The sequence below is a fragment of the Pipra filicauda genome, unplaced genomic scaffold, assembly GCF_003945595.2.
Source record: "Pipra filicauda isolate LSUMZ 115617 unplaced genomic scaffold, ASM394559v2 scaffold53_size3534045_pilon, whole genome shotgun sequence".
NCBI lineage: Eukaryota > Metazoa > Chordata > Aves > Passeriformes > Pipridae > Pipra > Pipra filicauda.
Window position 1 is genome coordinate 1,720,414 of NW_024104687.1, and position 26,214 is coordinate 1,746,627.

At 38.3% G+C, this 26,214-nt stretch overlaps 1 protein-coding gene across 2 annotated transcripts in view; it reads left to right on the plus strand.

The window, feature by feature from the left end:
• Nucleotides 1-200: 200 nt before the first annotated feature.
• WDR11 (WD repeat domain 11) overlaps nt 201-26,214 on the plus strand; it is a 39,807-nt gene continuing 13,793 nt past the window's right edge. The window contains exons 1-16 of one of the 2 annotated variants that reach the window (XM_027746488.2): nt 201-366; nt 2,037-2,148; nt 5,833-5,986; nt 7,801-7,974; nt 8,896-9,082; nt 10,859-11,024; nt 11,390-11,504; nt 12,423-12,618; nt 13,652-13,755; nt 14,868-15,047; nt 16,753-16,837; nt 21,451-21,557; nt 23,370-23,445; nt 24,854-24,962; nt 25,271-25,395; nt 25,797-25,944. In XM_027746488.2, the coding sequence (XP_027602289.1) occupies nt 281-366; nt 2,037-2,148; nt 5,833-5,986; nt 7,801-7,974; nt 8,896-9,082; nt 10,859-11,024; nt 11,390-11,504; nt 12,423-12,618; nt 13,652-13,755; nt 14,868-15,047; nt 16,753-16,837; nt 21,451-21,557; nt 23,370-23,445; nt 24,854-24,962; nt 25,271-25,395; nt 25,797-25,944 (2,124 nt within the window). In that variant the 5' untranslated portion in view covers nt 201-280. The remainder of the gene's footprint in view (nt 367-2,036; nt 2,149-5,832; nt 5,987-7,800; nt 7,975-8,895; nt 9,083-10,858; nt 11,025-11,389; nt 11,505-12,422; nt 12,619-13,651; nt 13,756-14,867; nt 15,048-16,752; nt 16,838-21,450; nt 21,558-23,369; nt 23,446-24,853; nt 24,963-25,270; nt 25,396-25,796; nt 25,945-26,214) is intronic. The other variant, XM_027746489.2, reaches the window with a different exon arrangement.

Sequence of the window (26,214 nt, forward strand, 5' to 3'; positions counted from 1 at the left end):
GGGCAGGCTGGAACCACACACCCCAGACACCCCAGGCACCCCGCACCCCTCACACCCCTCGCACCCCTCACACCAACACCCCGGCCGGGACAGGGGGCGGTGGCTGCCCCGGAACGGCCGTTCCCGAGCCGCGGGGCCCCGGCGGAGGCCGGAGCGGCGGCGGAGCCGAGGCGGCGCTTCCTGCGGGGCGGTGCCGGGCAGGGGCCGCTCGGCAGCGGCAACCGGGGCTGGGGCCGCCCCGCCGGGCTCCGCTGGGGGCTCGGCGCTGCCGGGGCTCGCCATGCAGCGCTTCACCGTCAACATCAAGCTGCCGGCGCGGACCCTGACGGGCGCCCTCAGCGCGCCCAACCGGGGGGCTGCGGACTGGTGAGGGGCCGCGGGCGGGCGGGAGGGGGGTCCCGGTCCTTCGCCTCAGCCGCGGGTCGGGCTCGGCTCTGCCCCGGCACTGCCCCCGCCCGCTGTCCGCCGGCACAGGGGTGTCCGCGCAGCCCCGCGGCCCCCGCTGGCGGCCGGAGCGCGGGGATAACGATGGATCCCCGGAGAGGCCGCAGGCGGGAGCCCGGGGAGCTGCTGCTGTCCAGCGCTGTGCCAGAACAAAGCCATGGGCGAGCACGGCCCAGGCCTTTCCGGGTTCGGACTGAAAGAGAGGAGGTTTAGATTAGATATTAGGAAGAAATTCTTCCCTTTGAGGGTGGGGAGGCCCTGGCACAGGTTGCCCAGGGAGGTTGTGGATGCCCCATCTCTGGAAGTGTCCAAGGCCGGGGTTTGGAGTAACCTGGGTTAGAGGAAAGTGTCCCTGCCCATGGCAGAGGGTTGGAACGAGATGGTCTTCAAGGTGCCTTGTAACCCAAACCGCTCTGTGATTCCCTTCTCTGGGTGGAGATCTTGCCGGTGCGGTGAGCTCTAGAGATCAGAGCAGCTTCTTCTGGTTTCTCTTCCTGAACTGTGGAGATCAGAGCAGCTTCTGGTTTCTGTTCCTGTTGCCTTCGAGACTTGGTGTACAAAGCCAGTACCTGTACTCTTGTAATGATTTCTCTGAGCAGTGAGTTCTCTCAGCTGGGCTGTAACTCGTTGCCCCAACACTGCTGAACGCCAGGCAGCGACAATGAATGAGCTGGACCAAGGCATGGCTTAAAACTGTAGCGTTTAGGTTGGTCAGCTTGCAAAGCGGTGAACATCAAAGTGCTCAGAAGTGCTTAGTTTGAAACTTTTTCTGCTTTGACTGTTGCCAGTTGCCTGGTGTTCACCAAAGCTCGTAGGTGTCATTGGTTACCTGAAGGGAGCCTGCGGGAGAGCTGGAGAGGGACTTTGTACAAAAGCAGGTAGTGACAGGACAAGGGGGAGTGCCTTTAAACAGAAAGGAAGTAGGATTGGATTAGATATTAGAAGAAATTCTTCCCTGTGTGGTGGGGAGGCCCTGGCACAGGTTGCCCAGAGAAGCTGTGGCTGCCCCATCCCTGGAAGTGTCCAAGGCCAGGTTGGATGTGGCTTGGAGCAACCTGGGATAGAGGAAGGTGTCTGTGGCAAGGGGTGGAATGAGATGGTCTTCAGGGTCCCTTCCAGCCCAAACCATTCTCTGATTCTGTGATAAACTTCTGAAGTCACACAGGCCTCAGCAGATTTTCACTGTTAGTGTAATAAATGTTTACATGCTACTTTTTAGTCTCAGAATAAATGAATAAATAAAAGAAATGCAATTAATTATATGGTGGCAAATATATTTCTTACCTGTGTTCTTACATGTAAAATTTGGGAATGCTCTTCATGAATTCCTGTGCAATGTCTTAAATTTACAGAAGAGGGTTTTTACAGATGAGCACAGAGAAATGCTTTGTGGTGGCTGAGGGTTCTCTCAGCAAGTGGTTCAGCAGACATGCAATGGCATCTTATAGTGCTTTTATGTTAATAAAAGCTGATAAACATCAAATATTGTGTCCAGTAGCATACATTCAACTCGGCAAAAAAAAAGTCTCATACTTGATGTGCAGAGCTTTTGTTGTTTTTTTGCTTGTTGATGATGATTTGTGCTTTTCCAGGGGCTGGCAAGGTTTGATTGCATATGGATGTCATTCCCTTGTGCTGATAGTGGATGCCAATACTGCTCAGACTTTACAGGTTCTGGAAAGACACAAAGCTAGTGTTGTCAAGGTGAGATGTGCCTGTTTTAAGGTATATTACTCGATTCTGTTGAATATGTTATTTTTCTAAATCACTGTAAATACTTGACATGATACTGCACTCGATTTTCAGATAAAATGTGTTGTAAAATACCCATATTTTACAAGATCTCTGTTACAGCTGAGTCAAACCATACATGCTGAAATTTGAGCTGAGGTCGATGCTATATCTTTATAGGATATATAGAGGTCATTGAATATCTAGAAAAATCTCTTAGTGTTACAGAACACAGAAGTGTTTTTAGGAAAGCTTTTAACATGAGAGAATTTCAAATGGACATTACAAAATATCAAATGAAGCTCTTTGTTGATGCCCTTTCTGATCTCCCCTATGGTGGGAAGTGCACCATTTGTCTAGAAAGTTACTTTTTAGCTTTTTCTTCTGTTCCTACCTAGAGAACAGGAACAATAGCAGACAAAACTGAACATTTATTTTAGTGATATAAACTGGCTAAAATTTAAGTTCAAGTATAGGGCACCTGAACTTTCCTTTGAAGGTCCTTGACTTGAAATTGCAGAGTTTGAGTCAAGTGTGGAACAGGATGTATTTCTTTGATACATCATTTCTTTGATTGTGGACAATGACAGATTCAGTTGGGGTTTAGAGGAATGTTTGGCTGGCACATATAATGTTTAACAGTCCTTGGCACAAGTGCTGTTTTAGAAGGCAGTCAGTAATGTATGAAGAATAATAAGTTCTTAGATGGGGGATTTTAGTGGGGTTTTTTTGTAGTAAAAGGTTGAATGTGCCTTCTGCAAATCACACACTATTTTTTCCCACATGGAATTTTCTTTAATATCTATTTCCATATAGATACATTAGTACTATATCAGACATGGCCACTCTGGTATTTTAAAATTAAACACAATTATTTTGTCTTTAGGTTTGATAATTTACTGACTTCTGAGGTATCATGTTATGATGATTTCTTTCTGCACACTAAAGTAATTTAGTGTGCAGAAAAAGATTCGCCAGTTTTTTGGTGAATGGCTTTGAAATTTCAGGATATTCAGTAGTGGATATTGTTTATGTATCTTTATATGGTATAATGTATATTTTTGTGCTACGGAGTTCAGTCAAGTGAGCTTTTGAATAAGAATAAATGGACTGCTCAAATCCTGAGTGAAAATTTTGGGTAGGGCAAAACTGATACAGGTCCATACAAGGTCTTGGCCAAGAGTCATACAGATAATGACACTGTAGCTTTTAAAAATGACTGTAAAGTTCAGGAATTAGTTTTGCTTGATTAGAGAGAATTTTTAACTGACTGGCAAAAAAAGGAAGTTATAAGGGTTAGGTTTCAAAACAGATCCTTTATGTCATTTTTTGAGACTTAGATAATAAATTGCAGCACAGTTAGTTTTTTTTATCTGTGCATCTTAATGTGTTTTGGTTACATTCACTGGCATTGAGGAGTAACATCATTTCAGTAGGAAACCAAATGCTGAAGTCCATTAATTTTTAAGATAATTTTTCAAAACCGCTTCCTGAAGCTCTAGGAACAGAAACATGCTGTAAGAAAATGGCTAATTCATGAGGTGCAAGAATGAAAAGAAATTCCCTTCTACTTTAAGAAACAGGCATTATATAGGAAATTATTATGAGGTCATGATCACTGCAGATACCTTTACACCTGTAAGAAATTTTCTTCAATTCCTAATTTTTTTTAAGAGTTTATAAGTGCTAAGAGTGTGAATAAGCTGGAGTGGATCTGACAGAAGTCTGCAGTGTATGTCTGACAAACTCTTTGTAGCAGAGGCTCACACCAGCAAACTCAGTGTTCCAGGGATCTTCTCCTCAAGAACCTGTGCTTCAGTGCTGAAAAATGTCAAAACACAGCACATCTGTGATTTAAAAAGCAAAGAATAAACCAATTGGTTCATAATCCTTCTGCAGTGCATTTTACTGGTTTCCTTTAAATACTTCCTGGCTTTTGGTTGTCATAACTGTGTCTGGAATAGGTAATGGATTCACTGAGGGTTGATCTGTGTTAGTTGCCCATCTGTACAAAAGGTGTTTGTAGGAGACTGATGGCCTTGTACAGAGTGGATTATATCTGATTTTACCTTTAGAAAGAGCACTTGAAAGCGTGCTTCTGCAGAGGAAAATCTAATTACAAGAGAAAGGTTTTGATCTGTCACTAGAATGAGAGGATTGACATTACATTTGTATCCTTTTTGATGTATTAATAAACAGAGATAATAAGGCATTATAAATGAGATGAGGTAGACTGTGAACATTAAAAAAAGTCACCTCTGGTTCTTGTTTCTGACTAGATGCTGCTGTATTTTGAAGTCAGGGTAGACAGGCAGTGACCAATATCATAAGAAAATAATTTCTTTTAGCAGAGGGTCAGGTCCTGTGTTGGACCTTGTTGGAGCAGTGTGACTGCAGAGAGAAAAGAGATTTATGTTGTGAGAGCACCATGTGGGCTCTGGTTAGTAAAGATCTCCTTTTTGTTGCTCATAACTTGGTGACAACTCCTCCCTTGAGAAATAATGTCTTCCAGACTTGGAATTTGCTTTGAAGTAATAAATCTTTAACTGAGGAATAAATGGCTTTGTAGATTTTTACAATTACAGTAATTGCAGATATCCTCATGGGTGATTCCTTTTTGAACAGCAGGGAAGCAGGAATTGCAAAAATGAAATTTGTAGGTAGAGTCTCTCTAGAATTCTTTGTGTTTCAGGTAGAAACATGCTTTGAGTTTATAACTAGAAAAGTTCTGTGTTTGGCCTCCCCCTTTCACTGTCAGGTGATGTGACAGCACACAGGCAGCTGTAGTGGAATTTTTGGAGCAGGTAAGTTCCCATTAGCTTTGCATTAAGGTTTCTTTATTCTGTCAGTGTCTTCAGTCTCTCCTAGGGACAGAAGTTCACCTTAAAAGCAGGTAGCAAAACAACTCCATATTAAAAAGATAAGGGAGAAATCAGTGTTGCCTATGCCCTTTTAACCTGGGAAGACTTGTAGACAAAATATTTCAGATTTCAAGACACGGAGTTTTCACAGGTGTTGCCAACTTGCAAGCCCATGAAGCTTGAAATCCCAAACCAGAAAGTGGTGTGTGGAAATCAGTGGGCTGAAAAGGACTGAAGAGTTAGCAAATGTCAATAATAGCTTCTTTATTTATTTAGCTATGAGACAACACAGAGATGAAAGACTTAACCTTCCTTCCTCCCCAGTACCATAATATACCTATATTTGTCAGATTACAAAAATGACATGTTTTAGGGCGTATATAAAAATTGGATGATAATTTTTCCACTTCCATTTGTTTGGAAATCAGCGGGTACAGGTTTGTGGATGCCCACAGAACCATAAATATTGCCACTTAGTTTCCTCTAAATATTTGAGTAAACTGTTTATATACATAAGGTGTATGTTTGGGTTGCTGTAGTTACCTTCAGGAACAGGGATTGTTGATTTATGTAGTTGGAGAATATCAGCCATGCAGTCATGCAGCAAAGTTGGGACCTACCTTAAATTTGCATAAGTGCAGGAGGCTTAAAGGTATTTTACACAGGTGCTGTTGACATTAACCATTACAATGCTTTTTATTGAGCTCATTATTCTTTGCTTATCCATCTGAAAAATATGAAGTGTGTGTGTTGTATGGGTTTGTCTCCTTTGACCACTTTCCCTCCGTGTGTTCAGGTTAAGTGGGCTAAAGAAAATTACCATCACAACGTTGGCTCCCCGTATTCCTTACGTTTGGCTTCTGCTGATGCCACAGGGAAAATCATTGTGTGGGATGTGGCAACAGGAACAGCTCGCTGTGAAATACAGGAACATTCCAAACCAATTCAAGGTAACGAGAGTGGATGGGTTTTCTATGGAAGGTATTTTATGGAGCATTTTGTGTACAAATCCATCACCTGTGTTTTATAAACTGTTCTCTGTTCTGACAGTGAATTCTGCTGTTGGCATTGCCAGCCTTCTGTGTATTTGCTTGCTGTTTTTATGAGGAAATGTAAGATTTACTGTCTCTCAGAGGAATGCCGTGAGATTTAATTCATTATGGTGATGTTTTCCAAGACAAAAAGTTAGCATCCACTTTTATGGATGTTATTGATTGCAGTAATAACATTTACAGTGTCAAGTACATCTTCCTGCTTTTCAACTGGGGTTGTGGTGCAGTTTGAATTGCACCTGAGTGCTGCTGCCATCTGAGGGGGTGCAGTGCTTTAACAGCATTGCATTTATAGAAATTAAAGGTTTTGATTGGGCACATATATTTTGACAGTTATTTAGATAGCTCATTATGTAGCTACTTCTGAACAAATATATTAGTATGATAACACACATTTGCAATGTAAGCAGAGAGAGAAGGTTTTTTTGAGCCTTTCAACTATTTCAAAAACTTGTGATGATGCTTATGTGATACCTGGTGGTTTTTTTAAACTCCTATTATATGAAAGCCTGCTTATGAAAATAAGTTGTTTGGTTTTTGTTATTCTGGTTTTATAAATCCTGTGAAAGAAGATATAACATTGTAAGTCTGATAGTGAGTCACTGAAAATTTTTTCTATTGACTGCAGTTAATTTTATTAGTTTTATTACTTTTTTGTTTGTGTGTGCATTATGAGTTGGGTTTTATTTACTCCTGACACCGATTCACTGAATATTTGGTGGAGTTTGGGTGGAGAAATTTGGAGATTTGTCCATTTTTTCAAACCCAGTGAAGGCTTTCCAAGCTTCTGGGCAAGGAAAAAGGCTAATAAGCAACAGAATTAAAATTCTGGTTTGTCCTCAGTCACTGATTTGATTCAGCAATAACCTCTAACAAAAGCAGCTTCTTTTCCCTTCCTTTCCATGTGTTTCTGGGGCCTCTGACTTTCTCCAAGCTGTAGAAAGTGGTGCAAATACAGAGATTGAGCAGCAGAGTGATCTGGTTCTCTGGGTTATCTGCAAGAACTTTGTGGGATGACAGCTGGAGCCTCAGGAAAAAAGCCTCACGCTTTTCTCCTCACTGTCTCAGGGAGGTGAAAAGTGGTGCACAGTGTAATGCACTCTCCTTTTATTTGATGCAAACTTTGCATTCAGCTGAGAAGGAGTCAAACCTTTTGTTAACTTCCAGTGTAACACATTTGGACACACGTGGCTGCTTTTTTTTCCTCTTTTCTTCTCTGTGAAACCCAGGGAAAAGCACTTACCACTCTGAAAAAGTGTTTGAAGTGGAGAAGACATTTGTTTCCAGGTCCAATACTGATACCATCTCAAATATTAATTTTAGGTGGTGTTATGGCTCATGGTGTCTTCCCAGATATTAATTAGGATGGTGTATGGTTCTTTTAATTTGGACTCTGCAGTGGTTCTGTACAGTACAATGGGTTGTTTCAGATAGAAATTCAGTGGCTGGAAACATGTGACTTCTTCAGGTAGGACATGGATTTGTGCATGTGTGTAGACATGTGCAACCCAGTTTGTTGCTGATTGTTAAAAACATAAAGTCAGACTATAATTGGAACTTAGGTTTTAGAATTGTGAAACAGAAACATCTTGTTGCTAACAAGCCACTATTAATTCCATTAAAGATGAGGCATAGAAGAAGAGTAGTTTTAAAATAGAACAACTTTATTTTTTAAATGAATTTCACTGTTGTTCCTTCTTTTCTTTTGACAGACATGCAGTGGCTGTGGAATCAAGATGCTTCTAGAGATTTGCTGCTTGCAGTTCACCCTCCTAACTATATTGTACTGTGGAATGCAGACACAGGCACCAAACTTTGGAAGAAAAGTTATGCTGAAAACATCCTGTCTTTCTCATTTGACCCCTTTGATCCATCACACTTAGCTTGTAAGTTGATCTATATAAAATGGTGTGACCTGGTTACGTGTGACCAGGAAAAATGTTAAGCTAGAATGTTGATATTGAGATTAAATGTAGTGGATTGGAGAGAATAATGTCATAAATGCCATGAAGGAGTCTCAAAGCAAAGACAGGGAAGTCTTTGGCCAATGTGAAATGTAAAAAGTACAAAAGGATGGCTGCTGAGGGAGACTCCAATAAGTAGACCAAGAATAAATGTTATTTTCAACAGAAAGGATTTTTTTTTTAAGGAATACAGTGTGAGCATCAGCTTCAGAAGCAATTCAGATATCAGGGGGGATGGAGGGAAGATTTATTCATTTTAGCAGAAAGAAACTGAGAGAAATAAAAGAGTCACCATTGTCTTCTGAAATTCAGCTCCATCAGTCCTGATCTCTAATGAGACAGCAGGGTTTGAGGCTTTGTAATTTTGGGGGGGGTTTATCTGCAATACCATTCAGCCTTCTGTAGACATCTTAGTTATGCAACTGAGCCAAAACTTTATTCTGCAGCATAAATAACATGAGTTAATAATTCTTTGAGCCGTGCTCTGCATGAGAACAAAAAATGGTGTTACAGCCAATGTGCACACAACTCTTCTATTTACATTGTGAAGCTTAAAGAAAAACACTTTATGGGAGAGAATAACTGGGTTTCTGCCAGTAATACAGTATTTTTTTAATATAAACTTAATTTTGAAAGGTGAGTTTTGTGGATATTAATTAATTGTACTGTGCCATCTGCTGCTTTTTCAGTAGAACGTACTGGTGGTCTAGAATGATGAGTTTTCTCCCTGATAGAGTATTATTAAAGTTATTAGCATTTCTCCTCACTGAGATGTCATTAAACTGGAATGCCCCAATCAAATTGCACATTGAATTTTACTTTTTTATTTTTTTCTTGGTGCAGTGCTCACCAGTGAAGGAATAGTGTTCATCTCTGACTTCTCTCCTTCCAAAGCTCCTGCCAGCTCAGGGAAGAAAGTTTACATCTCTAGTCCCCATTCCAGTCCTTCTCACAACAAGCTGGCTGCTGCTACAGGGGCCAAAAAGGCCCTTGATAAAGTAAAAATCTTAATCAGTAATGAAAAACCCAGGTAGGTTGCAAATATTTCTTCTCAGATAATGTTTTGTGTACCTGCACATCTTATAGATATAATAGCCTATAAGGTAATTAGTTTAAAAATAGAAGATTCACTGGGGTAGGCAGATGTGAAGGTAATATTTAGGAATATAACACTGACATCCAGTTCAGCTCATAAAAACCACCATATTATCTCAGCATATTTTGTATAACTCAGATGACATAATTTTCTCCTTTTGCCGACAGACTTTTATGCAGGTGTAAATTCAGAAACAGCTTTCTTAGTGGAAAAAAAAAAGATGAAAATGAACTCCCATAATTCATTTTGATTGTGGATTGAGGAGTGATATAGCTAGAGAATAAAAATTATGCAGATACCTAAGAAGAGTTGTCATTCTAATGTTGTACATGATACTGCAGCAGGAGGCGTTTTCTGAATGATTAGTGCATAAATAAAAGTAGAATTTTATGATTTCATTCCTATTTGTGTATTTTCTGCCCTTCTAAAACTTAAGTTGTTGCATTTTGAGATTATATTTTTTTATTAGAAATTCTCTAGGCCACTTTCTTCCTTTTCTATTTTCTATTTGAGCATTAAAAATATTTCTCAAACCTCTGGCAAATGTGAGAACCCACTAATCAGGCTGTATCAGTTAGCAACTTATACTCTGTTATAATAGGGATTTTAAATTGCAAACTGAGGAGAAGACTTGACTGAGGAAGATTTTTATATGAAGTTAATGGGCATGATCTTGTCATTTTGTGTTCTATGATGCCTGATTTGCAAATATTGAGGCAATACATAGGCTGCTGCAGCCTTATTTGTGCTCTACATTAGCAGCAAACTAACAGATGCTTTCTCTTGATTGCATTTTAATTTAAATATGAATACTGGCAAAGGTATGACCAGCTTCTCTTTTCTCCCTCCTTTTCAATCCAAAATAGAAAGACTAGAATGAGAAAAAAAAAAAAGGAAGAAAAATTGCAGCAGCAATGATTTGTGGGGTTTTATATGAGTTTAAGGAAACTGAGGAAAGAGGAGCAGGAGATTGTCAGGAAAGTGCAGACAAAAGGGGACTCCGAGCCCCAAAGCAAGGAATGAGGTGCAGGAAGTGTGTGAAGAAGTTTAGTGTGTGGTGGAATGAGATTAAAAACAAACAAAACCCCTCAAAGGGATCATCCATTAAATGAGTTCAGAGGCTTTGAAAACTGAGCACAGGATGAGGATGATTTTCTTCACCATGACCCAAGTTCCTTGGATTCCACGTCCCTAAGGAACCCCTTTATCTTGCAGCTAATCTCCTGATCACCTTTCATAAAATGATGAACTTTCCTCTCTTTGCTACTTTCTCTGAATTTTGAACACTGGGATTCTTGCTACATTGGTTCAGTTCATTTCCAAATAAAGTAGTATGCATAACAATATAAAAATTGGAGTAAGCAATATGTTTAAGGGTAATTTCCCATGAATGTCAGTAAATGTCAGGGCAGCCAGCACTGTTCTTAAGTGAATTGCTTTGTATGTGAGGTGTGCAAGAATTACACTTGTTCCATTTGAATGAAATGCTATTTTTAAAATTACTCTCTAATCTTATTTAGACAAAAGCCAACAGGGTGTGTTTTTGGAGCTCAGTGATGCTCTGCACTGCTGTAACAGTTCAATGGAAACCTGCAGTTGCCTCGTGATCAAAACAGGGGTTACTTGAAACAAATGCAGCTGCAGGAGAAATCCTGCTGTTAATTTTATTTTGACACAACCTGATAAATGTTTGTGTCTGACATTTTACAGTGCTGAGTCTGTGACACTCAATGACTGTCTCCAGTTGTCATATTTGCCTTCCAAGAGAAACTACATGCTGTTATTGTACCCCAGAGAAATTCTGATTCTTGACCTGGAAGTGAATCAGACAGTGGGTGTGATTGCAATTGAGAGAACAGGCGTGCCTTTCATACAGGTAATGAAGATTTGATGGGGTTTTAATCATTGAAATAATTTATTAAGATCATAGATAAGTTGGTGATCCACTGAGAGTTGTTTGGTTAGTTCTAGAGAATGAAAATAAGTTAGTTCATGGGGGGAAAAACGTCCTCTGAACCAGCAAACAATTCAAACAAAACCTTACAATTAATTTTTCACATTAATTGACTTCCTCAGTCACAAGTCCTGTACCTAAAAAAAAAAATCATGGAAATGTTGCATTAATGGTAACATTTTTTATGACTCGCTCATACATCAGCAGTCAGTGTGTTGTATTTGCAAGTGCCCTTTGCAAAGGTTGAAATTTTGATAATGTGATATAATGTCTGTCTCTCTGTGTAGGTAATTCCTTGTTTCCAGAGGGATGGGTTGTTTTGCCTCCATGAAAATGGTTGCATAACTCTGAGGGTTCGCAGATCCAACTGCAGCATAACTGGAACTCCAAGTGAAGAGCCAGGTAAGTTTTGTGTCAAAAACGTCCTGAAATGCCTTTTAATGTCCTTTGACACCTTTTAATTAATAATTTAACACCAGTATTAACCATCATGCCTCATATGGTGAATTACAGCCCTTCTAGTGTTTTTCTCCCTGTGCATTGAATTTAAATTTAAATTTGTGCTGCTTTTTCCCAAAGTGGTTTTTGACTTCTCTGATGTTAAGTGCAAAATAGATTATATTAATATCCTGAAAATCCTTTTAGCACTAAATAATACTTTAATTATAAACTGGCTTAGCAGTCACAGATACAAGAATGTTATACATAAAAGATGAGTAGTGTGTTCTTTTTATCTTTAAGAATGGACATATTTTTCAGGCAAACACAAGGTTTTGGAAGTCATTTGATCAATTGGAAGAATTGATTTTAGAATTAAGATATGGGTTTTAGATTAATATCTAAATTATTAAACTTCTGTCTCTTTTATGAGATGTTACTAAGAACGGTCTTTTAAATATAATGAAGATTGGAAAAAAAGGGAAAATGTAGTTCTGTAAATGTAAATAAGTGATTTTTTTTGTGGTTGTTTTGGTTTGGGCAGTTTGCTAATTTCTAGTGAGCTACAATACTGGCTTCCAGGTCTGCCGGAAAAACCTGGAATTTTGGATTGTGGAGAGCAGATGCACTTTGTGCCCAGCTATTAAACAGTTATTTTTCAGGTTTGGCAAGATTCATTTGGAATAAGATATTTTAAAGACAAAGTTACATTTTGGAGAACTTTCCAGATCTGTGTTGTGTACAGCAAGATCAGTAGTTTTTGATTGCTTTTCCCAAACATGGATTTCAGTCAGAGAATTTCAAATGTGCCTCTGGTGATGGATCCCATCACATGTTTTTCACTCTGATTGTTTGTCCTCTGTGGGCCCATTGATGTTACAGATCCAGAGCCAGTTCAGGAGCTGGTTTATGATTTAAGAAGTCAGTGTGATGCCATCAGGGTGACCAAAACAGTGCGACCCTTCAGCATGGTGTGCTGCCCAGTGAATGAGAACTCTGCAGCTCTCATAGTCAGTGATGGCAGGGTGATGATCTGGGAATTAAAATCCAGTGTTTCTGGCAGAAATATTCGGAACAGGTAACGGGGTTTATTTTTTCTTACCGTGGTTTCAATCTGTTACATTTACTGTGATGTCCTTCAGTGGGTTTTTTTGGTATTGTGACACGTGGGAATGAAAGGAAGAGGAACAAAATGTGTCATCCAAAAAGATTAGTTCCCTTTCCTTGGGGAAGTGAAGGAACTGTATTTCCTCTTTTTCTTTAAGAGATAATTCCGTCCTAAGTGGTTGGAGTAAGAAAACAAAAGATAGAATGAATGTTCACATTATTTTAGGGGGACATCACCTGAGTCTTTAAAGAACTACATTTCCAGGAGGGGAAGGGTTTTCTGCTTTATTTGTGTGAATTTGACACTGAACAATATGAAGCTGCCCAGCAGGTGACTGGAATATGGCGGTATAAACAATGTTTTTGTGTACAAAGCCTCTAGAATTTTAGATTTTGAGCAGTCTCTACAAATACTGTGTGAAGGAATGTAGTTCTCTGAACATTCAATGTGTTAAGGTCGTTCTGCTGCAATAACCCTTGAAAGTACTGTTGAATATACATAAATAAATAAATAACTAAAATAAATAACTAACTGCCGTAAAATAAATAAATTTCTTAGTGCACTTTCAAATGTCAGTAGTACCAGATTTTCAACTTAGACCCTTTTGTTGCTCATCAGTGATTTAATATTTCTATTCTTGGTGTTCTCAAAAATACTGCTGGTTGGATTCCTTGTGCTGCATATCCAGGAAAGGTGTTTAGAATTCATATGTTCCTGGGTTTTACTTCCTGTGTCCTTAAGAGTAATTTCCAAAACATTGATCTTTGTCATAATTATATAACCCCCAAAAAATGTAATAACATTATGAGAGCCACTGAGCCTTGAGGATTGTGGATATAAAGCATATTTGTAATTGGCACAGAGTCTTTAATGCATTTTGAAGGAGTCTTCCTTCATTAGCTCTTGATCCTGCTGGATTTGATGGTCATCATGAAAATGTGAACACAAAGTATTTTGCAGTGAGATTTTAAAGAAAAACATTTTGGTTTCGTTCCTTTTACAGCAGTTCAAGTGCATCACCTTTGTATTCCCCAGTCTCCTTCTGTGGAATTCCTGTAGCACCATTCCAAAATAAACTTCCAGACCTCTCATTAGACAACATGATTGGTAAGAATTGCTCTCATTTATATGACAGGATTTTTTAAATGGTTGTGCATTTTAGCTTGAGAACTGCATTTGTTAGAAGTGTTTTCTGGGCAATTTAAATAGTAACTCTGAAATTAAAGAATTCCTGTTTGCTAAAGAAGTTATCAAATGAATCCATTTGAGGACCAATGCTTCAAGTTCATTTTCTCTGAGGAAAAGGAAAAGTGTTTTAAAATGGAATTTGGCCAAAACACTTTCATTTTTTTGATGTTAATCTCAAACGGATGAAGCCAATTTATGTGACACATCCCAGGTATTTGAAATCTACTTCAATATTGAGAAATTTCCCATTAAGATGCTTAGGTTTATGTTTTAAAACTAATTTCTGCTGGAAAAGTGACTCATGCTGCTCAGAGATACAAAGGTGCAGCTTTGGAGCTGCATTTGCTGAGAGGTGTCTGGATGAGCTGGTGTAGGTACCTTAACGCATTTTCACTTTATCTCATGTGTTTAAAGATGCCATTTAGGGCATGAATTTTTAAGTCCAGCCTGGAAAAGGCTCTGAGCAACCTGGTCTGGTGGAAGGTGTCTCTGTCCATGGCAGGGAGCTGGAATGAGATGAGCTTTGAAGTCCCTTCCAACCCAAACCATCCTGTGATTCCATGAATTTTTCTTGTACCTGCATTTCCTGTAGTCATTGACATCCCAGCTAACGTTGGTTTTGTTCCTTACAACATTTGGAGTTGTTCAGCTGACTGCAGAAGGTGCACAGCACTGGAATTACATCTTTTTTGGGCCTGTCTTTATTGCTGTGCCCGAGACAATTCACTGTATTTTGGGAGGTAGATTGCACTTTACTGTCTGGGCTTGAATTCTGGAAGAAGACTGGAATTATTGCACTTGCTTTCTTTTCTTACTTTTCTTTTATATCCTTCTTAGTGTTCGGAGAGAAAGTTAGTACTGGAGAATTAGTAGAAGTGCAGTCTTCCAAAAAGTTTCCTCACACAGAGCTAAACAGGAAGGAACGTGTTTGTGCCTTATTTGTAATATTTAATGATATAAATTTCTGTGTCTGATAACTTTCCATAACATCTCTGATTAAAACAATCCTAACAAGAGCTTTAATTTTTAAGCAGGGCAAGGTGCAGGTGCTGGAGAAGAGCAGTTAAGGAGCTCATTTCTGCAAGAAGTGCACCTGAAGTTCCTGCTGACTGGCCTCCTCTCAGGGCTCCCTCTGCCTCCGTTTGCCATCCGCATGTGCCCACCCCTTACAACAAAGAACATCAAACAGTATGAGCCAATCCTGGCTGTTGGTAAGTCCTTGAATAGCTTATTCATTGCTCTGAAGAGTAGATATTAAATGCAAATACAGTTGCTAATACAGAAGAGAAAAATCTGTCTTTTGATCCTTTGTAAGTAATTAAAGATATCGACCCTTTTTCAGCTGTGATAGTCCTTGGATTCTTCTTGCCTGCCTTGAGTTTCAGCAATGCTACCTGAAAAATTGCAATACAGTAGCAAGTTTGTATTTATCCTTTCATTTACTATGCTGCTGGTCTGTTGATACACTCAGCATTTTATATGCTGCTCTCACTTCGTTCTAAACTTCAAGAAATACGGATTTCTGCAGTCCCGCATTCCTGGAATAAGGAAATGAACTTTACAGAGACTTTATTTTTGTTCTGATTTGAATATCTAAAAATACACTTGAAGCATATTATTCTGTCTTATTCCAAATGTAGTTAAACTCACCTGGGTATTAGAATAGTTGCCAGTGAGCACCTGATTTATTAACTCTGAGTTGTCCCTGTTTAAATCTGATTTTTCTGGTGTGCTCTTTCAGACCATATCAGGGATCTCACAGTGCAGCCATGCAGGCTGCTGCCTCTGCTGTCAGCAGGCTGGAAGAGCAGACACAGAGATGCTGGAATGTAAAGATTGTAGTGCACTGTAGAATTAGACCTTGGGATTTGGGTTCTTCCAACATACTCTTAGAATATCTAAATATCAGTCCAAATCTGTGTCTGTCATAAGTCAGACTTGGGAGAGTCTTGTTATTCCTGATGTTGCCTGTGCTGTAGAGCCTTCCTAGATTCCTGGATAGGGTGGGGGAATTATTACAAAGATGAATGTTGGGCAGGAGCTTGCAAAGAGGATCTCACTCCAGTAATGAAAACACCATAACAATACATGTTTGTGTGTGTGCAATTCTCATAATACTGGTATTACTGAGCTAAAATACCACCTAGAATTGTGCTCTAAAACAGAGACAGGCTCTCATGACATGATGTGATGCTGCTAAAATTGGGTTTTTATAAGCTGTAATTCTTAAAACAAGTGAAATACAAAGATTAGGAAACAGGTAGCTATAAAGTGCATTTATAGCAAGGTCTTTCTTGACTCAAGGTACCTGAATTGCTGTTTAGGTATCCATTGTTGTATTTTGTGAAGTGATCTGAGTATAAAGAAGTGCCTAATAGAAAATTGTAACTTTCAGTGTTTCTGAAGGTTTTTAATGTAGTTGAAGCTAATAGCTACCAAGTTATTGATTTCTGATTTGGAAGAGGTCATTATTTCAGGAATGAGAAAGCAGAATTGCTGTAATGATTCAATAAAATCTGCCCATGATTCTCCCCTGGCATTATTGGTGGATAACAATTAATAAAATTCCTTGAGGCATTTACTCATCTCCAGGAATCAAAACAAACAGAAACACTCCTTTCCTCTGCAGCTGGGTGGGTATGTTGTGAAAATGCAAAAAGAGTGAGCAGATTTTCTCCAGGCTCTATAAATAGGTTCAAGAAAAGCCTTGATCCAAGTGGATATCACTGGATGGCTTTAATATTTGGGATTTTAGTGCTAGAAATCAAAGTGCCTTTTCTAAAATTGTAAAATGTAGTAGTTACAGGAATTTTTAAAAAAAGAGAGAGAGAAATAGCTGTAAACCCTGCATTTTCACTAAAGTATAGAAGAGAAGAATAAAATGTATATCTGTATTTTTTAAATCACTTTTTATAGGTACAAGTAATGGCTCTGTCCTGGTGTTTCACCTTACAAGTGGAGTCTTACACAAGGAGTTAAGCATCCACTCCTGTGAAGTCAAGTAAGATTTTCATTTTAATTCCTACTATAATCCTTCTAGGAAACAAATCCTAAACTCTCTGACTGGTGTTCCAGCAGCAGTGTGGGTGTCCTGCCTGGCTGTTCATGACACTCAAGGAAATCTCCTGTCCAGTCTTTACCCCAACAGTGTCTTTGCTGTGTATAAGCTGCAAAACACTGACAAAATTGGAATAAAAATGACATTGAAACAAGTACATGCTGCTGATCTAGGATGCATATCAGCTCCTTCCAGCCTCTTTAGTCACTGGAGTACAAAGAAGTCTTTTTAGGACGAGAAACCTTTTTTCAGTGTAACAGTCAGGACTCATGGATTGTGTCCTTTGAAATAATTCTGATTTGTGTCTCAGGGTTTATTTGCTTTGTCCCCCTGGGGCTGAAATAGCTGTTGAGACAGATCTAGTCCTGACTGAAGTCAAAATAATTGTACTGTTGAAAGATTTTAAAGACTGAATAGAGGAATCAGTATTTATCCATCCTAAGAAGGAACAGAGTAAGTTTTAAGGCTGTTGTACTGTGTGTTTGTGTACACGTTGTGCACACCATGGCAGAAGTTTCTGGATAACTAATGGCAAAGATATTAAAAATAGTGCTTACTGGATACATATTTCCCCAACAGGATACATATTTCCAGACAGAATTAAGCATGAAAAATGAAATATTTCTAGTACTGATATTAGTAAAAATTTATCTTAGAATTGTGTTATCTGGTTAAGGGCTGCATTTTACTGTGTACTCTCCAAAAGGTAAGAAAAATAGAGGTAACTGAGAATAGTTACTGAGAGTTCCTTAAGGAAACCTGCTTGGAATCTGCCACAAAAATTAGGTAAGTTTATTTATGTTTGTGGTGTGATTAGCTGGCACTGTAAGAAAAGAATTCCCCTTTCTGTTCTGAACCATTTGAATCTTTATGGTTTCATCCCATCAACTACTTATGAAAATATTTTCATTTTATTTTCTGTTCTGCAACACAGGAGGATAGTCCTTTCTTTATTAAAGTGATTATAGAATTCAAAATAAAAACTGCTACTGACATTTCACAGATTGAAAAAATTAAGATAGAGAGGAGGAAATAAATACACTTCTGAAAAAAAAAGCTTTGTGTATTATTAGAAGTATTGTTAGTTTGGGCCTTTCAATTTGTCAGAAGTTTGCAGTTTTTGAGAAACTTCAGGACCACATTGTCTTTCTAGCAACTGTCTTCAACAAGTGGTATTTTTAGAAGTAAAATAAAATGTTTGTGAATTCTATTTAACCATAAGCTGGTATCTGGGTAAGTCTTCTAAATATTTGTTCTAATTTCCTCAATCCCAGCCTTAATAGTCTGAATGACTTTCCACAGAATTTTTACAAGTTTAAGGGAATGCTTCAAGCAATGTAGTCTGAGGCACAGGGATTCTTTCTGATTTTAATTAATTTTCATGGAGTGCAACAGTTTTTCTTCCAGTGGGAATTCTTACTTTACCTGTAAAATGCAGATAGATTGGATAATGCCTCTGTATCTGAAAATATACCTTCAGGGAACATCATTATTTTAGTATGTAATTGAGAATACCCTGGAATTGTAACTCCAGGCCAGCAGAGTTTTCAGTGCTCTGTAGTTTGAGAATGTAATAAAAATAAGGCAATTGTCCTTTACAAACCAAGTGTGCTAAAGTAATGAGTTGTTTGGGTGTTAGCAATTAGAATTTTTTTGAGATTAAAGTGTTCTTTTGTAGAAGCTACATAGGTATTCACAGGCTGATTTTTTTGTTTTTATTTAAACTTTGAAATTCTGTGTTGTGATTAGGAGGAGGAAGAATTGTCTTTCTGTCCTTTAAAGATAGTTCATAGTTAGGAGTAACCTTGAATATTTATTTTATCCATGGTTATTGCTTGACTGTTTCACTGTTTATTTAGAGCTATGTAAGTAAATACTAGAGAGAATTCCAATAATTCTTATTATTGAAGGGAATTAGAAGAACCATGAAATACCAAAGTCTGATCCCCGTTCTCCATGGACCAGTCTAAGCTATTGTGGCAAAACAGGAGATGATAATCCATCTTCAATGCAGAGAATATATTTGGGACATGGAAATAAAATGCCTCCAGTGTTCTTCTGGTCCAGTGGCACATTTGCACCTCTCAGTGCTGCTTTTCCTTGTCCTGATAGAGAGATTGCTGTGACTGGAGCAGTGCTGCTCATTCTTTTGCACTGAAGCTCAGCAAGTTCAAGGCTGCAACAGCTTTTATTTTTAAATTTAAAATCTCACTGATTGTAACAGGGATGTTTATGGCCTGCAGGCAAAATGTGGGAAATATGGCATTACATCTAAGTTTTAGCAGTTGAATTGAAGTTGCTTCAACATTTGGATTTAAGCTGAGTGCCCTTTGGTAAACTGCTTTGCAAACATTCTACACCTCCTTAAAAAAAACTTTCCTTGAATAGAGAAATTAGAATGAAAAATATCTACTGTCACTTTGGTCCCATATATGGTTTTATTTCCAATTTTATCTTGCTCTTTTTCTTATAATCCTTAGATTTAAGTAGCAGCTGCCATGTCATAAAGTCACAGCAATCCATTCCCAACTAGAAAAATAATTTGTGTTTTTATCCCCTTCAGTACCCTCTGTAATTTGTTTGCATTGGAAACATTAATCAGAACAACTGAGTCCCACTTCTGAAGTAACTGAGACAAGCTGAATGTACAGAATCCCTGAATTTTATAATTTTAAAGAGTGGATTCAGTCTGAGCAACAGTTGACAGCTGTATGTAACCCTTAATTCTGGAGGGCAGAGATGTCTTTTTTGGGGAAATGGAGCTGTTTCAATAGGGAAGGCATTACTGGTGTCCTTCATTAGAGTTTAAACCACTGTCTTCACATTCTCAGTTTGCCTGTCTGACAGTGACAAAGATGATATTGTTTCAGGTGTGCAAACAGTTAGCCAAGCTAAGGTTTCCTCTTGCTGATGGGTGTCTGGGGTTTCTGTAGGTTTTTATTAGTACTGACAGATGGCCAGGCAGCAGCAGAGAAAAAGGATTTGCCCCGTTAAACCCAAGCTGATGAAAACTATAGAAAATGCTTCAGGTCTTTGAAGGAGAAGGGTGAATAACTACCAGCAGTAACAAGGCATTAGGAGTTCCTGGGCTTTTTCCAAAAAACATAGTGGAGCAGCAGATAAAAAATGGAAAGGTGTCAGAATTCCCATTTCTTCCATTTCAGAAAGCTTCCTGTATTTTTGACCCTTTGGAGACTTGCAATGTCACACGTTACCACAGTTGTAGATTCCTGTTCAGTCATTCCTGTAATGTTTCAATTAATCATCGAGTACTTCTCGTTTGGATTGAAATTATTGGTTGAACTTTCATAGGTCCTGCTGGGAAAAAGGCTGGGTCTTAAATTTTTAATTTTTCTTGAGGTCTTAGGGATAAAGCTTCCCATATTTTTAAAGCTTGGACTAAAATAATGAATACGGCCATAAATTATGTGTGCAAAATATTGTGGGAGTGCTTTTTGTTTCCACCCCTCTACACTACATTTGGGGAACTTCTACTTAATACAATGTGAATTGGATTTACTGGCATTAAATCATAAATACTGGTATTTATCTCCTTCATATTTCACATATATTCTTGCAAAGCACACCATGATTTTACAATTGAAGTAACAGAAGACTTGGTTGTCCTGGAAACATTTCTTAAATGATCTGTGTTTGAAGGATTTGAGGAAAACCTAAATCCTTTTATCCATGTTAAAATTAAGTTGGGCATATGTATGTGTTAAGAACAGTCTCAATTTTCTTTTAGATTAGTTCCTTGATTTATGTCAATATAATGTCAAGATGATAAAGCACTCAGCAGTTTTTGCAGGCACAAGGTGTGTGAGTGAAATGGGGATGGAGGATGATCTCCTTTTGGAACAGTACCACCTAGTGCCACTTTCTGTCCTCTTTGCTCTGGGCTATTATTCTAAGATATTGTGGATTCCGCAGTGTAACTTCACATCCTTGCAGCACTCTGAGGTAATTTTGTTGGGAGCTGCCTTGGAGTGAGCAAAAAGAATAAAAAAAATCACCAGGTTTTCGTTTTTTTAATGATAGCCTTTAAAATCTCTTCAGGGCCTTTCTATTTTTTATTATCTTTGTCTCTCCTCTCAGTGGACTGAAGGAATGAAGTCCTCCTGCCCTGCTATCCATATAAATATTTCTCTGTATGTTGGCCAATTTGAGTTGTCTGATAGTAACCACTGACTTAATCAGAGCAGTGCTTTTAGTCCCCTCTAGGGTTGACTCTGTGTGAGGGATTTCTGCAAAAGTTGACAGTGCTTTTAGCTGAAATTTTTGCTTTAACCAAAGAAGAACTAGTGTGGTCTGAAAAGAAAGCTGCTCTTTAATTTAATTCAGTAACTTTATATTTCCATCATACTTGTAAAACTCATACCTTATTATTATTATTATACTTAAATAGAATGTTTCCACAAAGTGCAGAAAATCACTTCTGTGCTGTTTGCTATGAAGAATATGCACGAAAAAAAAGATTAATTGTACTTCAGGTTATTTTCTGGCCATTGAAATATTTTGGCTGACGTGCTCCATGTACTCCCTTCTGATCCCAGGGGGATTGAGTGGATAAGCTTGACTGGATTCATTTCCTTTGCCACATCAACACCCAACAATCTGGGCCTGGTCAGGAATGAGCTGCAGCTGGTGGACCTCCCAACAGGTGAGGTGTTTCCTTTTTTTATTCTTCCTGTTGTCATGAAAAAATGAAACAGTAAAGAAGAGTTTTAACTGGTTTTGCTCTTCTGTCCTTGTGTTTTGTCTGGTGCTCCACAGACAGACCTGAACCAGCACGTTTGCAGAAACATCTGTGCCTTGGACTGATTAAAAAAAAATATGAATAAGTGTGTCAGGGGGTTTAGAAGGAGTCACAGAGCACCAGTGGTAGTGGTGGATTTTGTTCACAAAATGCATGTATTTCCAAATGTGTACTGTCAGAGTGTGCACCCACTGCTTCACGTGCACCTGAAATAGTGTTGAGCCATTTATTGTGCTTCCTGTTGGCAACAGATAATTTTTCCAGGTAGGTCAGGCCCATGGCCAGAATTTGACTGTGTGAATGTGTGTAAAATAAGTATTTCAGTGATAAAATCTGATACTTTCAGAAAGAACTGGTAAGGTTAAAAATAAATAACTTTTTAAAAGATACTGTTGATAGCAAAATGAACAGGTTGTGTGTGTTTTTCAACTATTCTGGCCTCATAATAGGTGACAAACATATTTGTGATTGAACTCAGTATTTGCACAATACTAGGAGGTGTAACTGGGGAAATTAGCCCAAAATAGGAAGCACTTCAATAATTTTAAGTTATTTTTGAATGTGAAAACCTGGAGCCACTTAATTTCTAATTGAAGAGCCTGAATCTTGTAATACATGGCTAATTCTGAATTACTTTATGTAGAATAAAGCAATTTTTTTTTTAGTGGGGTTTTTTAAGCTGATGGAGAAAACTCAATTGTTATATTTCCAGGATGCTGCACAAAGAGTTTATTCTTGTAACATGACATTATTTTAATTTTTTTTCCATATAATGTCTTTTGTTCATCTGTTTAAAACCAAACCCAAAAAGATACACATATTGTGATATTAATCTCATGTAAAATGGGATTTTGCCTGGGCACTCAGCTTGTAAATCAGTATTGAACATTTATAAACAGAAGTGAGACCTTAGCATGTGGTTTGCTTAAAAATGTTACATTTCTTCTTTAAAGCTTTCAAGGAAGGCATAGCAGTTTAACTGTTTGCTTGTTGCTTCTTTTATCACTTGTGTGGCCAGCCTTCTATTTTAGGGCTAAGAAAACTGTGCTGATTTGTGTTTACTTTACAAACACTAAGACAAAATTCACATTTACATTTCTGAACCAAAAAAATGAAAGAAAATTCCTCAAGTGCTTCATCACTAATGAGAAGGAGCTGAAAGATTTTCTGTAGCCTGGCCTCTGACATGAGAGCTCTAACCAGCATTCTTGATAACTAGATTTATTCATTATAATTAGTATATAGATTTATTCATTTAAATTAGTATAAATGACTTAGCTACAGGCAACCACAAGAGTAGCTAAAGTTGAAAAGCTTGAATTTTCCTTGAAAGCTGAGGAGAATGAAACCTGCAGAGGAGATGCTCTGGTACCCCTGTGTTTGTAGGTCATTATTCCTTTTAATGATATGTGTAACATCTGTAATTCTGCAACACTTTGTGCAAGTGGGTGAAGATTTTTTTGGGAGTAAGATTATAAATTCTTATGGGGATAAGATTATAAATTCTTAGGGTTTGTTCTTTTAGCTGGAAAGAAAGAGAAGGAAAACGTCGACAACGACAAGAACAATGTAAGAGACGTCAGGTTACTTGGGGATGTTCTGGCTTGGTTTATAAACTACTTCTGTTTGCAAACAGAATTGTTGATGAACTATTTCCATGTTTATATCTAGTTTGGTAACTGTTTCTCTTTTCCCTCTGCTGTGTTTGTGTTCCAGGCAGGAGCGTTGCCTTTCGTGGGGAGCGAGGCAATGACGAGCCGGCCATCGAAATGATAAAGGTGTCTCATCTGAAGTGAGTGCAGCAGCCCTGGGAGGTTTATATTTTTTATTCTGCTCCATGAGGATCCTCATGACACCATAGAGATTCTAGGAAAAAAAAGCACTTCAGGGTGAATAGAAAAATGTGCAACAGCATCAAGAGAAAAATACTTCACAATATTAATTCCGAGTGCAAAAGCTGTGAGTGTTTCTGTGGTTGACTCTGTAACTTCAGGATCCAATCACACTGCCAGATCAGTCTTTAATATTTTATTTCTTATAAAAATTGTGTTGACTAAACAGGCATTTTGATAATATTAGGGAGAATAAAAGTGCTGAACACTTTTTGTCGACTTTGATTTTGTTATGAGTTAATTCTCTTTTCTGTAACTTAAGCCTAACTTAAAACTAGGAAGTTTGGTATTAAAAATTGGATGATTTTTCAGGTTTATTAGTTTTTCTGATTATTTCACACCTTTATAATAATTGTTTACTGGAAAACCAGATGTGAGATATAGTTGTTTGAAAAGTCAGCTGATAAATGACCAAATTGTTTACTATCGAGTCCTCATTATTTTTAGCTCAGGCCTGTAACAGGAGACCCTGGTCTTCATAGTATCAAAAATAATAATAGTAGTACTCTGGGAGATTACTTCCCTTTCCTGTCTAAATGAAATTAAAGTGGTGTTGAATTTAATAAGGTGTTGTTTCTAAATCTTAGAAGTTTTTTTTTTTCTTTACAGTGGAGGAAAAAAATTAATGTCCTCTAGCTTGCATAGGAATATTTTCAGAAGTATGTGTACATTTCAGAGAATTTGGAAGAGTTCAAACACGTAATGGTCTTATTAACACATTAAAAATTAAGAGCAGTCACGGGCTTAGATGAAGAGAGCAGAGAGTGCTGAGTGAGAACAAGAAAGAATAGAGATAATTCATTTGAATAGAGGTAATTGCAGTGGCAGAAAGTACATATTCTGCACAGCCTCTCTATTTTCAAGTTAAATGTGAAAAGTGGTAGATTAAAGGTGTTATACTTGTGTAACTCCACAGATGAACAGTCTGAAGACATAACTGACAAGTGGAAGGTGGTTTAATGTTCATTTATTCCTGGATTAGGAAGAGGCCTCATGGCCGAATCAGAGGTGCTGCTGCTTTCTCTGAACTGCTTCCCTGGTCTCCTTCACAGTAACTGAGCAGAACCACCTGACAGAAATTTGTGTATTAGCTTTGAGGAGGACTCTTTTTCAGACATTCTTTAACTCTTCAGTAGCTCAAGGGAATCACAAGCTTCAGAGGGGGATTTGAGCTGAATTAGTTTACTCTGTTTCCTCTTGGTTTTTGAGGGTTTCCAGAGTGCTGATATGAACAATACGTGTGCAGTAAAGTGCTCAAACTAAAATGGAATGATTACTTTTGCTGTAGTAAATTCTCATTTGTTTTAGGCAGTATCTGGCTGTGGTATTTAAAGACAAACCACTGGAGATCTGGGATGTCAGAACCTGCACTCTGCTCCGAGAAATGTCTAAAAACTTCCCCACAGCAACTGCTTTGGTAAGGAATAAATTCTGTTACTGCTTATCAAGTGTGGTAAGTTGAGATAGTATAAAAATCTTTGAAAAATTTTGTGGCAAAATGTTACTGTATCTGTATCATATATATATATAAAGTGCTTTACCATTTCATCTGTCACCATTTTCATCTCTCATCATAAAGAGGCAAAAGGGAGGCACTGGTGAAAAACCTGGTCTGTCCCTCGGGTGGTGGAGGGAGGGATCATAGAAAACAAATTGTTATAAATCTGCAGTAAGTTCAGGGAATAAACATTTGTCTTTTCTGTTTTCCTGGACAATTTTTCACAGGAATGGTCACCTTCCCATAACCTAAAAAGCCTGAGGAAGAAGCAGTTGGCAGCCCGGGAGGCCATGGCCCGACAGACGGTGGCATCAGACACCGAAGTGACCAGCGTGGAATCCTCTGTCATCAGGTCTCTCTCTCTCTGATCTGATGCTCTTCTACAGCACTGGTTGTTTTTCCACCCTGAGAAAAACTGTTTCTGTTCCCTGGGCCAGGGAACAGAATATTTTTGAACTGATTCTTGAGTATGTAACAGGCAAAACAACTTTTTGGTCCTCCCTTCAGATTTTAGATGTGGGACTTTGATGTGCTTTGAAGTTGCTCTCAGGTGTGTCTGTAGCCCCTTGGTTACCTGGTTCTTGAAGTAAAACTGTTATTTGACTCCAGACATTTTCACTCTTGCTTCTAGATAATTTGCTTTAAGGGATATATGGGATTTTTTTGTGCTGCCTGTCTGCACTAAATAGAATTTGCCTTGCAATTCTCATCTCGAGAAAGAAATAATTATGTCTCATTGTGTTCCTTTTAAAGCTTGTTGCAGGAAGCTGAAAGTAAATCGGAGCTGAGCCAGAACATTTCTGCCAGAGAGCACTTTGTGTTTACAGGTGCTGATGGGCAGGTTTATCACCTCACAGTAGAAGGGAACTCAGTAAAAGACAGTGCAAGAATTCCTCCTGATGTGAGTCCAAATTTTCTGTATCATTGATGCTTTAATTTTTTTCTTAGCTATGAGTGCTCGAAAAAAAAATCAAGGATATGCCTTGTAGCAGCAAGTGATCACTAATGCAGTAATTTGAAATCTGAAATACAAATTCCAACTTCAAAACTGTAACAATTCTGTTTTCACAATCCTATCATTTTTTTGTTGAAAATATTATTGAAATAAATGATTTTTTTTTTTTTTTTACAAGTTGAAATCTTCACAGGTCCTGACTTGCTTTCTGAATAA